We start from the raw sequence: 14,672 nt of genomic DNA, 5'->3' as shown, positions 1-14,672 counted from the left end.
CGGACACGGAAAAAGACAAAAAGGAAAAAAAAAAAATATATATGCTGTCTTCATTTCTTATTCTTGAACCACACATTTGATGGACACATTGTACATCCAACAGGGTATGGGTGGAAAGACCATTTCTGTCTTAATTGTTAATGTGGTGACATCATAGCATTTTAAAGATTAACTTGCATTTGTCAAAGGAAATGGTTAATGTCAAATAGGCGTGGTTATCCAGGTTGTGGAGAAGTTGCTTAACTCAGTCCTGTATGTAGGAGCTTTTTATGCCACAGTGAGTGGAAGTGTTTTGTTGGCAGTTGGATGTATAGGTCTGGCCCGGTTCACTTTCCTGGACCAGATAAATAGAACTGTCAGCACAGAGATGACAAAGGAATGGAAATGGCTAAGATTGCCCTCCATGATCTGGAGCATGAGAAGAGAAAGGGGCTTATGAGTGCATAGTTATGGGGAATGCCATTGACATGAAACAGGAAACGAGCTGTCAGTAGGAACTGAGGAGGAGCATCCAGAGAAGCAGAGTCTGTGGTTCCCAGAAAGCAAAAGAGAGAAGGTTTCAGGAAAAGAGGGAGGGGTCAGCAGCATCGGGTGCTACTGAAACAGTAAGTTAAATAAGGCCTGAAAAAATAATGGGATTTAACAAAAAAGGATGTCATCAACAGGCCAGATTCACCCTGAGTGAGAGGTAAAAAGTAGTCTTCTCCTGCACCTGCATCTCTTACAACTTACATAAGCACGCAGATGGAAATGGGTGTGAATGCTGAGTGGGTACATGTGCCAACAGTGTGCCCTGTCGTAACTACTTTTATTTCTTTAAAGCTAGAACTGGATGGTGAGCGAGTAGAACTGCCTAATTTGGAAGGTATTATAGTTCTGAACATTGGATACTGGGGCGGTGGCTGCAGACTGTGGGAAGGGATGGGAGATGAGACTTATCCTCTAGCCAGGTATGTGTATCTGTGATCTGTTTGGTTTTTTGTTTGTTTTTGGTGTTTTGGTCTGTTTTCCTTAAAGTAGATTGTTTATAGACTTTAACATTTTTTCCTCCAATTTTCTTTTATTATATATATCTCATTAGTATAAGTATTTGATAAGTTGATTATTCACCTATTTTAAAAAGTACTTGCCCCAACATGGCTGGTTTTATTTTAATGCATTATATAATCCATATTTCCTTTTTCCAATTTTAGGCATGATGATGGTTTACTGGAAGTCGTTGGAGTGTATGGGTCTTTCCACTGTGCTCAGATTCAAGTGAAACTGGCAAATCCTTTTCGAATAGGGCAGGCACATACAGTGCGGGTAGGTGAGATATTGCTATAACATGCGGATATGTCCCAGTCCCTTTCCAAGACACTGATAATGTAGAAGAAAGTATACACGCTATAGCTTTCTTTAAACAGTGGTTTATGGCTCATGCTGTTGGTCACCCTACACCAGGGGCTTGAGTGGGATGGGGAGAAAACAGGAAACGTGGCCTGCAATTCACTGAAGCATTCAGTGAAAAAGAATTCCTTTGGGGCCGGTCTGTGGCTCACTTGGGAGAGCATGGTGCTGACAACACCAAGTCAAGGGTTAAGATCCCCTTACCAGTCATCTTTTAAAAATAAATAAATAAATAAATAAATAATTCCTTAAACATCTGATGAATAAAGATACATTCAGATTAATTTCCTGAAAGTGAAATGCAGGTGGGTTTTAATGAAGACCTCTCCGAACTTTCTGGGGACTGACTGTTTTGTAATTATTCTTTCTCTAATACTAGCTGATTTTGAAGTGCTCAATGATGCCAATGCAGGTAGATGGGGAGCCGTGGGCCCAAGGGCCCTGCACTGTCACCATAACTCACAAGACACATGCACTGATGTTATACCTCTCTGGAGAACAAACTGATGATGACGTCTCTAGTACTTCGGATCAAGAGGACATAAAGGACACTGAGTAGACAGAGGAGGAGATGAAAACAGCATGGAACCCTCACAAACAGGTTGATAGATGTTCATCCAGAAGTAGAAATTCTGTATCAGCTGTTCAGTCTTAGTTTCACTAGTTGTATAATGGTTGTACATTTATGTACATAGCATTCCCAAAACAGCCAAACTTCAGTTATTTACAAATGCCTGTTCTTTTTTCAGCAAAATACTTTGATTGTATAGTACTAACTTTTAAAAAGTCACAGAAAGTTGCACAAAGGTGAAATGACTTTCATGGCTGTGTGTTTTGAGAGTGGAGTCACTCTGAAATATATGCTGTCGGGCCGGCCCGGTGGCGCACTGCTGTAGTGCGCCGCTTGGGAGGCGCGGCGGCGCTCCCGCCCGAGGGTTCGGATCCCACATACAGACCGGTTCCCGCTCACTGGCTGAGCAAGGCGAGGGAGCAACACCGAGGGTTGCGATCCCGTTGCTGGTCCCGGTCCGGTACGGGGGCGACACTGAGGGTTGCAATCCGTTGCCGGACACGGAAAAAGACAAAAAGGAAAAAAAAAAAATATATATGCTGTCTTCATTTCTTATTCTTGAACCACACATTTGATGGACACATTGTACATCCAACAGGGTATGGGTGGAAAGACCATTTCTGTCTTAATTGTTAATGTGGTGACATCATAGCATTTTAAAGATTAACTTGCATTTGTCAAAGGAAATGGTTAATGTCAAATAGGCGTGGTTATCCTCCTGCAGCATGCCCCTTAAGGTTTCCTGTCACCCAAACCAAGTCTGTATATACATATTGACTTCCAGGAAACCCCAAAAGGAGGAATGTAAAAGAAAGACAAAACTTAAAATTTGTTTTATGATTCTTATTTTAGGATTGTTTTCAGACCCCCAAATGTTATTTAATTAATCCTTTTAATGACTGTGTTGAGCTGAAATTCAGGATCATTTTTATAGATAGCCCCAGTATAGCCAAAAGAGAACCAAATAGTTGAATTGGTTAAATAAATAAATAAATAAGATTCAGAGCACTTTGGATTGAAGGCTATAGGTTCTAAGCTGGACAGTTCACTGAAACTTCTCTTTTGATTAAAAGACAAGGTCAACAATTCAAAAATATGTGCTTAAAGGAAACTTACCAGTCAGATTAACTGCACAAAAAAAGTTCAGGTCTGATTGACAAGTTTTAAAAATTCAGTGGTTTTGTAGTGTTTTGAAATACAGTGATCTTTTATGTCTAAAGTACTTAACAGAATTTCCCGTTGCGAAAGTTAAGTGGACAGAAACCTCTGCTAAAATGTTTATATCATATTTATTTTAAATGAGAGAAATATATATTTTTTAACTTATTATTTACCTTGTAATATGATACCTGTGTTTAGTGTTTACATTATACAGCTTTATTTAATAAGTTCAATTGATCACATAAATTCTGCTAGTCACAATCAGATAGAAATTTAACCTATTGACTAAGTAATTAAAATTCTAATTTAATTCTCCAGACAGATATATTATCCAAATACTCTCTTCAAAAATATTTGTCAGTGTTTAAAAAAGGGGGAAGGACATGAAAAGTACTGGTAAACGACTTTTGGATAACTGAAAGTTTTGTTTTTAATTGTCAAAAACTTGTTGAAGGGCTAGTTTCATGGTAACCCATTAGAGGATGCTCTTCTGCTATTGTTAACCTGCACTTAGGGAGACCGAGTGGGCATCCAGCCTCGTGTTTTTCTGACAGATGGCCCACTCGTGGGCTTAGTGGTCTTGTGTGACACTGAGCTCTGAAAGATTAGAATGTATCCCGAAAGCACCATTAGCTCCCTTTAAGGGTCTATTATGAATCTGTCATCCATGAATTGCCATAAACTTAAATTTGTGTCACCTTAGGCCAAGGCCACGTTTTGAAAAAACAACTTAGTAATGCATACAGTAATCAGTACATTATATAAAATACTTTTATTTTGTTAAGTTAACCTCTTCCAAATCTCCACAGTTGATTCTAAATTCCAGTATTGAAAGATTTTGTGAGCAGTTCTGCTTTTAGCTTATTTATACACTTTTCACATTAAGCAGCCATTGCAGAGGTGGTAGGAGAGTTTTGTAGATTTTCTTTTATGGGCTGATCATGTTTCGAGTATAATGAACTTATTCTTTGATGCATGATCAGAATCGTTACAGATATCACATTTTATAAATACACTTTGCTTTAGGGTGTATTTTACCTATAATTCGTAGTGCTAATTGTAGAAGCAAAGTAAATAATTAATTGGGATATCAGAATTAAAATAAAATAGCTATGTAGTTTTTCTTAATTGCTAAAACTACTGTAACTATAAAGGTACCTTGGTTTTAGAACAAGTTCATGTACAGAACCCTCATGCATTTAAACAAATTGATTTCTCAATTATCATAATCCAGTGGGGTTTTTTCCTTACTGATCCTTCATGAAGTTTTCCTGCTGCCTTATTCACTCATTCAGACCTAATTTGTATTTAGGAAAGTTATTTCAGAATACTGTATCATAAAACATTATCTTACTTTGGCAAACTTCACTTACTTTTTTAGGCACATTTACCCTGCCTTTCAAATAAATGTATAGGCATGTGCCTTGTTTAAATAAATACAATTTATAAGACTTCATGTTTGCAGGTTATATTAGAGCAGTAGTTGTTTATATTACTGGGGATTCTACACTTTACAAAATAATTTGCCATAAGATTTTCCTGTTCCCTTTAAAATTGTCTTGACATTATAAAAATAACTTCTACATTCTCAGGAAGAAATATGTGAAGTAAATCATATCTCCGTATCTGTTTTCAGATTTCTCTGATCTTTTACTGTCCTAATAATTCCTAACTCCTTGTAAGCTAAGTGGTTTAAATTCTGAATACCTGGCAGCTCGTATAGGTCCCATAGGTAGATGATGATAACTTTCAGTGCTTTGTTATGTTTAATAGAAATCAAACTGACTGTGCTTTAAAATACAAGTTGTCTTATAGTAAGATTACATGATTTAAATGTGCTTTAGGCTTTCTGCAACAATTAGCTGTGAATCTCTAACAGAGCTAATGTTTATAAAAATTTTATAGTCAAAATAATTTATTTTTATTTTTTTAGGTTGTGTTAAAAACATGTAGTATTTCTTTTTGAAATACACTTGCCTACTTAGAATTATAAAATGTACTGTGACTCAGAAATTGTAAAGTCCTTTTTGCGCTATAAAAATGAGTACAATCAGCATGTCAAAAGAAAAATAATTTGCATTTGTAATATGGAGTAAAACTGTATTTAATGTGTATTATGGAATTTTAAATTTGCACTAACTAGAAAACTTTAAAGGTTATATTAATTTACAGATTAATGTGGACCCAAATGCATAATTTGGCTGAAAGATCAATAGAATGGGTAGTAGTTTTCCTTCGAAAAGATAATATTGAAGCAAGAACCAACACTTTATATTAAGAAAAGCTTTTGTTTAATTCTACACAATTTAGGGCAGCAGAATGTAAGTAGATTTATAAAAAATATCCAGAAATCTAAAAAAGAAAAAATAATATTGTTACTCTTTCCTAATCTGAATGAAGATACATTCCCAGCAACAAGACAGAAAAGGTGGTTTTGGTTTTGCTCAAAAAGTATGCCCCTTCCTTTCTTAAATTTTCCCTTTAAGGCCTGTTCCTTGTTTCTGAAAGTGTGCTCTGCAGGCCCTTTGCAGCATCACAATCACCTGGGCAGATTGTTGAACATATGGATTCGTGAGTCCAACCCTTGACTTAAAAGAATCAGTGTTTCTGAAGATGGGACTTAGAAATCTCTGTTTTGATTAACAAGCACCTCAGGGGATTCTCATGCACACTGAAACTTGAAAGCTGCTGGTCTGTACCTCTTGTGTTGTTCACCCAGGGCTTTTGCCAGATGGTTATCACCCAGAAAAATTGAATTTTAGATGTTCTTAAAATGGTTTTAATTCCACTAACTGCTCTCTTCCTCCAAAACCATTCTTCTAAGAGAACTCTATGAAAAACTTGTTTGTATCAAATTGATATATTTGTCTATACTCTATTACATAAAAATTGATAACCTCAGATTCTTATGTGGAACCATAGTTTTTGGGCTGTTATCCATGGAATCTTGGAGGACAAGGCGTTTCTTCGGAGGCTGGTGGAGCAGACCCCAGGGGCAGTGAGCAGTGAAGGCTCCTGCTTTCTTGCTTCAGTCAGTACAGCCCCACTTTTATATACTGGGTGCTGCTTAAGACTTCAGTAGGTAAAAGACTTCTGCTATTTAAAAATGATTCTACTATTTTTTTTCAAAGGGCTTGGAAGCCAGTACTATAAAGACTCTGTCACCTGGTTTTTACATATTCAGAAACCTCATGTTTTTTGGTGAAAAGAATGTTTTGGAGGTCTCATTTGCTGCTTGGAATATGGCCACTTGGCTATTTCATAATTTTTAAAGGTTTTTGTTGAGTAGTAAAGCACTGAACTTAGCCTCTGTTCCTTGTGTTACTAATTTTAGTAAATGATCTGTGTGTTTAATTTTAGATATGTAAATACGCACATATACATATATGTATTTACCCACTGTGTCCCTGACTGTGTGGTCAGTGCATGAGACTTGCAGATCCCAAAAAGATACATTCCAAGGTTCTAAGGAAAGGATTAAAAAAAAAGTCACCCTCTAATACAGAAGTTCACAAAACTTAAATGATTGAGCTTAATCATCTGTGGGAATATCTGCAGAAAGTAAGCCTCCTAGAAACTATAAATATAAGCATGTTTCTGATATTAGACCAAGAATACATCCTCAGTCTCTGTAAGGATGACCTGGGCTACCTCACCATTAAAGGAAGGCATCAACACAGAATGGACTAAACAGGAGATAAACTATAATCTAGGAAATTTCCATTATGTACTTTTTGGTGACTGACATGAAATGTTGAAAAGGGAGAGGTGGAAAGTTAGGTAGTTTTCCTCGTTCCTCTACGTTGTTCTGGCAAGAGAGCATCCTGATCAGATGAGTAGATTTGGCTCTCTGAGAAGAATCCTAGAGTAAGGCAGGGGTACTTTGGGTAGTTGGATGATGATGGTTCATAGGAATGTTTGTTCTCATTACCCCAGTTCTGGGCTTTGCCAGCAGTCTCTCAAATTTGATCTGCTCGAATGAACACTACAGATAAATTGACACTCTGATTTGTGATTCTGTTTTATACAAGTGGACTGACTGTATTGGGTCTCTGAACCCACAGTATAGAGGGACACATGTGATGACTCCACTGGAGCAGCCAGCTGGCCTCTTGCACTCTCTTCCCACCTCTGACCACAGTACTATGTACCTACCACTTAATTATCTTGTGTTAATTGTTTTTGTTGTGTTGGGTCTTTATTATTGTGGTCATTGTCTGCAGACAGAAATGTGAATTAAAGCACTTGATATGTTGAAGATATTTGCTTGTTTTTTTAATAAAATTAAAAGTGCAGCACTTAAAAAGTATGATGCTGTGTTGCTTTTTGATACAACAATGAGGTAAAATAAGCAGCTTTGACTTAGTTTCCCAGAAATGGTCCTTGGTTGACAGCAGGGCAAATATATCATGTGACAAGTTCCGAGCCAGATATCTTGGGTCCATTTTGATGGAAGTACCACTAGGAGTGAGAAAGACTCTTTGTTTCCATAACATTCCGAAATCATGGACCACTGTGAGGGCATATCTACTATCTACAGATATCAATTGATTTGTCTTTGGCTGTATGACAAGCCCCAGTAAGAGCATATAATTCTGCATGTTGTGGTGACTTAAAATGTGGATGAGTTCCCTTTACTATTAGTTCATACTGAGTATTTAGCATATCCTGCTTGGTATTTCCCTTCTATATTTTTGGCATAAGATCTATCAATGAAAATTATTAATTCAAGATTATCTAATGGAGTTTCCCATAAACGAATGCAAGGAGTCAAAAGTTGTGATACCACCACACTCCCGGTTAGGGTCTCCATCTTCAGGCAGAGGCAGCAGAATGGCAGAGTTAAGCAGATAGTGTTTGAGATGGAGATTAGAAGGTGACAGGAAGGGCCGGCCCGGTGGCGCACTGCGCTAGTGCGCCGCTTGGGAAGCGCGGCGGCGCTCCCGCCGAGGGTTCGGATCCCACATACAGACCGGTTCCCGCTCACTGGCTGAGCGAGGCGCGGGGGCAACACCGAGGGTTGCGATCCCGTTGCCGGTCCCGGTCCAGTGCGGGGACGACACTGAGGGTTGCGATCCATTGCCGGACATGGAAAAAATAGGAAGAGATTTTGTAAGATATTAGTCCACTTGAAAAATGTTGGGTCTGATCAGAATTTAGTAATTTTTTTACTCCATTTGGAACATGTAAGTAAAGTTCAGTCTGTAATACTAGGGCATATGAGGTTTATCCCAATTTAGCTGCTGCAGCCACTGCTTTTGGACAGTTTGTATATGCTCTGGCCACTGGATCTAATTGTAGGCTATGGTAAGCAATTGGCCGATGTCTTCCCCCCATGTCCTGAGTAAGGACTCCCATGGCCTGAATATCACATTCATGAACAAACAAGATCAAAGGTTTTGTATAATTTGGGAGCCCAAAAGCTGAAGGTTGTTGTAAGGCCAGTTTTGTCTTATTGAAAGCTCATTCATTTAAGGGGGAATGCCAGCAAAGAGAAATTTAGAACCCAAGATCTATAGTATCCTGCAAGTAAGTCCAAGGAAACCTCTTAATTGTGGGTCTAGGGAACCCTCAGATTGTCTTTATTCTTTCAAGTGAGAGAGAAATTCCCTCTGCAGTCAGATCATGTCCTAAGTAATGGACCTTTTCTCTAGGGAGCAGGTTTTTCCATAAAAGCCTAATGGCCCTTGTAAGCTAACTCCTGTAAGAGATAAATTGAATCTATTTCAGTCTTCTTTGGTAGGAGAACATAACAACATCATCTACATATTGAATAAGAGTAGAATTTCCAGGTAACTGTAAGGTTGACAGGTCTTGGTGTAAGGCTCGAGAGAGATAAGATGGGGCTTAGTGAACCCCTGTGACATTACAGTCCAGGTTTATTGCTGATTTTTCCAGGTAAAGGCAAACAAATATTGACTGTCCTTATCAACTGGAATACTAAAGATGACAGAGCAGAGATTTATCACTGTGACCCATTTAGAATCTACACACATTAGGTAACGAAGTGTTAAGATTTGGGACAACAGGAAATCTTGGAATTACAATTTTATTTATTGCACATAAATTGAACAGATCTCCAACCTCGTTCATTAGGTTTTTTAAATGGTAGGATTGGAGCGTTATAGGGACTAGTGCAAGGGTTTATAAGGCCTTGTTTTATTAAAGCCTCTGCAATTGGTGAAAGTCCTTGGGTTGCCTCCAACTTTAGGGGGTATTGGGGCAATTTAGGCAATGGCTTAAAATAGTCTATTTGGGTTTTTATAGATTCAGCACTTTTAATTTTCCCTGTCAATTGAGGAAGAAGGCCACTAATATTTGGGTACTTCAGAAAGGTCAGAGTTTGGCTTCGATATTACCAATTCCTGCTTGGAGGGAGTAGCAGTTCAGGTTCAGAAGGGCCAAGAACCCCTGGGATTATTTCTCCCTTCAAAGAGAACTTTATGGAAATGGGTGGGGCAGGCCGAGTAGGTGGAGGGCGGTGTGCCCATAGCAACGCTGTGCAGGTTGTGAGAGGCACCATGGCACTCGCTGGTCTGCGGTAAATCCAATTTCAACCTCCACCAGCATTGCCACTGGTATCTTCTGGAAAGGCACTATCACAATTACAGGGTTCATGGTATGCACTAACATACAACACAAATATTGGTGAAGATAGTACTGCTGCTCTGCTCCCAAACAACTCTTAAGAAGTATGAAAAAAATCTTGGTCCTTCTAAAACAAGAAATCATTGAAATTTGATTTTGTTTTGGCTTGGCATAATACAGATGAGAAAATCAACCATTTTCCACCTTAGCGTCATCAGTAGAATAAAAGAACTCCTGATATTGAAATCTGATCTCAAAACAAAATCGGAGATTTTTCTTCCAAGCCTAGGCTTGAATCCACCCTGCACAGGAAAACTTGGTAGAAGGTGCTCAATCCCCAACCTATGGCAACTCTCTTCCCACATCTCTCATAGGCTCCTCACGCTCACGCCCTATGCCTTGTGCAAACATTTCCATTCAACCGTCAGAGCCGGTGAGAGCTGCTCCATGGTATGTGGTACCAATCTACCAATCCTCTCGGCATGCTTTTGTTCTTAGAGTCATTTGGCATCGTCTCAGGGTGTTCACATATCCTTTGTCTTTACCTTGACATAAAAGGGTTTTTTTTTTTAATCCCTTTTTCTTTTTTTTTTTTTTTTTTTTTTTTTTTTTTTTTTTTTTTCCGTGTCCGGCAACGGATCGCAACCTCTACCGTGTGATTATAAAGGAATCATTTTCCACACAGCACACTTGTTCTCAGTCCATAGCCTATGATATGATTTCAAAACCTGTGGATTTTCAGGCAGGGCTGACTCTGGACACTATAGTCTTCTGAGCCTCCACTTATGCTAGAGAGATGGAGCAGGAACCATCATCCCCAATTCTAGATGCTGGGCAGCGGCCCTCAGATCTTAAAGAGAGAACCTGCTGACCCCAGAATGCAACCGGCCTGGAGAAGTGTGGTATTTGGATGTGCTCTTGGCCCTTTCTTCTGTATGTTTGTGTAGATCCACATGTGACATATAAGGACTGAACTCTGATGAATTCCTTACAGTACAAGGAGGTTAAGATAAACAGCTTAAGAGGCTTCCGGTCAAGAGGGCGGAATAGACGGTCCCCAGAGTCACTCACTCCCACAAATCAACCAATTTACAACTATAAAAATGTAACATCAACCAAGCTGGGGCCACTGGAGCTCAGGTGAAGAGGAGGAGAGACCTATGGAACTCATGAAGGTGGCAGAAACCACAATGAGAGAAAGAAAAAACTGCTGTCAGCATGTCGGGCCGCAGCCACTTTAATGCTGGTGAAGTAGAGCTCCCTACACCCTCGTAGTGTGCACTATCTGCTTCTGTAGAATTGCTTGCTTAACCTAAGTAACTCCATTTTGCCCCCCCATCTGACCTGCAGGCTGCCCCCTCCTTCTGCATGAGAAACCATTGACCTCATAGAAACAAACACAATTGCATAGAAACAGGAGCCATACACAGTGAATTATTACATGGGAACAGGAACATACACAATGAAAACTTGTATGCTCAATTGCTCAAACGGCTCATTCTTGGCCTCTGTGACCTAGCTCCCTAGCTTGCTTTGTGCACCTGGACAAACCCGTGTGCCAACGGGATGTAGTTTTTGCCTACAAAAACCCTACAACGACCAAGGCCTGAAGCTGCTCTTCCTTGGTTGCTCCTTGAGAGAGGGTGCTGGCCAGCTGGAGTGAATAAACTGCCCTTTTCTGCACAAGTGGTAAGTGCATTTCTTGTGGGAGGGTGCCTCACAACACTGGAGCACATGGAGCAGGAGCTGGCAGAAGCCTCAACTGTGCCCTTTTAGATGGAGTTACTTGGAGGCGGAAGGGGAGAAGAGGACTTTCTTGGCACCCAGGATAGCAAGACTACTAACAGGGTTCCCGTGGACCCACACAGGAGCGAGGAGGCAGAACAGCTGAAAAGGTAGCCATTCAGAGGCCGGTGATTCATCACAAGAGACCCGCACAGGGCCTGTCCCATGGGAAGTGTTTGGAGCATGGGCAGTGGGGGAGATGGGCCCAATGGTAGAACACTGGGACACAGCAAGGACAGCCAATCTGCCCCCCAATCAGCGTAGGACCACTCAGAAGAGACTGGTCGGGAATGCAGAATTGCATGGGGTGCAGTTCAATGAAAAAACTCAGGCCCAGATCAGAGTTTCTATACAACCCATGTGCACCAAGTATCTGGAGAGTCAGAAGTGTGTATAAGGTCAACGATTAAACCCTGAGCTGCACAAAAAGTCTTCCCTAGGGAAACAGCAGCAAAGCAGCAATTTAGCTCAACCACACCACTCAAGTACTGGTTCCCACAGGAAGATCATCCGTGTTAGAAGCAAAGGACAAAAACTTAGTCCAGCCCAGGCACACCACAAATGCCTTGGGGCCCACCAGGGAACATAAGGTATAGAGCCAGGGGCAGGACCCCTGCCCACAACCACTCACACTTCCAGCACCTTGGGGTCCACCCTGACACCCAGGGTATGGATCTGGGGACTGGACCCCCCTTTCACAACTAGACACAGAAGCCAGTGCCTCGGGGCCTGCCCCGGGACCCGGGGTATGGAGCCAGGGACCTGACCCCCCTCTCCCACAACCAGGCACACCTGGCTCAGGGCCCGCCTATGGACCTGGGGTAAGGAGCTGGGGACTGGACCCCCCCACACACAACCAGGCATGCTGGGACAGCACATCAGGGCCCTGCCCAGGGGCCCAAGGCATGGAGAAGGGGACCATACCCTCTTCCCACAACCAGGCACACCATACCAGCGCCTTGGGGCCCTCCTGGGGACCTGGGACATGGAGAAGGGGACCAGAACCCCCTACCGCAAGCAGGCACACCTCACCAGTGCCTCAGGTCCTGCCCAGGGACCTGGGGAATGGAGAAGGGGACCGGACCCCCCCTTCCACAACCAGGCACACCGTGCCAGTGCCTCAGAGCACACCCAGGGACCCAGGGAAAGGAGTTAGGAACTGAAACTTCCCCCACAACCAGTCACCCCATGCCAGTGCCTCGGGCCTGCCCTGGGACCCGGGGCATAGAGAATGGGACTGGACCTGCCTCCCACAACCAGGCACCTCATGCCAGCACCTTGGGGCCCACCCCAACACCCAGGGTATGCAGCTGGGGACTGGAACCCCCCCTCCCACAACCAGGCATACCGTGCCAATGCCTTGGGACCCACTTGGGGACCCGGGATATGGATCTGGGGACTGGACCCCCCCCACAAGCAGGTACAAATTGCCAGCACCTTGGGGCCTGCCTGGGGATCCAGGGCAAGGAGAAGGGGACTGGACCCCCCTCCCACTACCTGGCACACCATGCCAGCACCTTGGGACCCACTCAGAGTCCCAGGGCATGGAACTGGGGATCGGACACTCTCCATAACCAGGCACACTGCCAGTACCACAGAGCAGACCAAAAACATCTCCTCTATGTGGGTGGCCCACCACAGCCACCACGACAACCATGGCTGCCACAAAGACAGCTGGATGCCACAACCACCGCACAGATGGTCCACCAGCCACTGGAGTGAGTTGACACAAGGAGAGTCACCAGCATAGATGGTGAGGAAAGGAGGAGGATGTCTGTCTCCACAGAGCCTACTTCATAGTGACAGAAGAGACATCTGCTGTATGATAGTATTGGGGGACCTGATCACGTCTCTCAGCATTGGACAGATCATTTGGCCATCAGATCAACAGAGTAATCTTTATTCTTTCAGAGAGAGAGAAGAAATCTAGGATGACTAGAGGGGGGAGGGGAGAGGGAAAGGGGGATGGGGAGGGATTGGACAAGGGGCGTAAAGAATAATTACGATTTGTAACAATATATATGCTAGTAATATTGATTTGATCAATATATCTCAATGTTGAACCCCAAAATATGTATAATAAATTTTTTTTCCTCTTAATTTTATTTTGTCGATATACAATGAGGTTGATTATTGTGGCCCATTACTGAAACCTCTCTCCCTCCTCCTTCTCCCCCCTCCCACCCAACAATGTCCTTTCTGTTTGGTTGTCGTATCAACTTCAAGGAATTGTAGTTAAGTCTTCTTCCCCCCGTATAATAAATTTTGATTCAATAAAAATTAAAAACAAAACAAAACAACAAAAAAATAAACAGCTTACATGTGACAGGCGGCGCTAACACTCCCATGCATTTACTCATTTAGTTCTCCCAAGGACCCCACGAGGTAGGGACAACAGTGCCCTTCCTTTTCAGTAAGTGTATGCATTGAGCTTCTCTTTAGTTTTTAATTCCCAAGGCTATAGGTTTAAGTCAGTTCTTCCTTTCTGGAATGACAAGTGCATATAGAACACGTACACCACGCAGTTCATGTTCAGATGGCAGAATATAACTAAAGGGGACATTGGTGATGTGTATTCTTGGACATAAATGATGCAGAGGAAGAGGGGCCATAGTAAAATACAACTCCTGCCTAACTGCACTTTTGCTTTTTACTCTGTGCTATCTAGTTTTCTGTGTAGTTGGAACTCAGGATAAACTTGAAGNGATTTGAAACTCCCATCACAGAAATATTTTCTCTACTCTGAGGGATTTGTTGATTTATTAGGGTAGGGTTTAAAGTGGGTATCTATATCCACCTGGCTTGGGTATACACCAGCATTGTACATGACTCCCCATAGATTTTGATCTTAGTTTCCCCATGTTTATTGAAGGACATTACAAGAAGGAACTTAGCAGAGAATCCCTTGGAGCCCCATCGGTGTTGGTTATTGTCTCCAGAGTCAAGCCCTCAGGAGTTTCCTCTAAAGGGGAAACAGTCCAAGCCAAAAAGGGTCAGTCCCTTAAAGGGCTGGTCCAAGGGTGGACAATCTTTTTTCCAATGACCTGTTTACAATGGTGGTGGACACCTCGACGTAAAGGGTTTCTTTGTTTAGGACCCCTCAATTTTGAATTATAGTATGTACAAGGAGGTCCTCGTGGTCTTGTCCCTGAAGCTGCTGTAGCTGTAAAGTCATGAG

The 14,672-nt window shown here is 42.0% G+C and overlaps 1 protein-coding gene across 1 annotated transcript in view; it reads left to right on the top strand.

Moving 5' to 3' along the window:
* DGKE (diacylglycerol kinase, epsilon 64kDa) overlaps window positions 1-2,318 on the top strand; it is a 32,763-nt gene extending 30,445 nt beyond the window's left edge. Inside the window, exons 10-12 of the mRNA XM_008580861.1 lie at window positions 823-950; window positions 1,194-1,305; window positions 1,769-2,318. Coding sequence (XP_008579083.1) covers window positions 823-950; window positions 1,194-1,305; window positions 1,769-1,948 — 420 coding nt within the window. The 3' untranslated portion in view covers window positions 1,949-2,318. The remainder of the gene's footprint in view (window positions 1-822; window positions 951-1,193; window positions 1,306-1,768) is intronic.
* The last annotated feature ends 12,354 nt before the right edge of the window (window positions 2,319-14,672 follow it).

The sequence above is a fragment of the Galeopterus variegatus genome, unplaced genomic scaffold, assembly GCF_000696425.1.
Source record: "Galeopterus variegatus unplaced genomic scaffold, G_variegatus-3.0.2 Scaffold2179, whole genome shotgun sequence".
In the NCBI taxonomy this organism is placed as follows: domain Eukaryota; kingdom Metazoa; phylum Chordata; class Mammalia; order Dermoptera; family Cynocephalidae; genus Galeopterus; species Galeopterus variegatus.
Note: the sequence above shows the minus strand (reverse complement) of the source record. Positions and strands in the feature narration are given on the sequence as shown.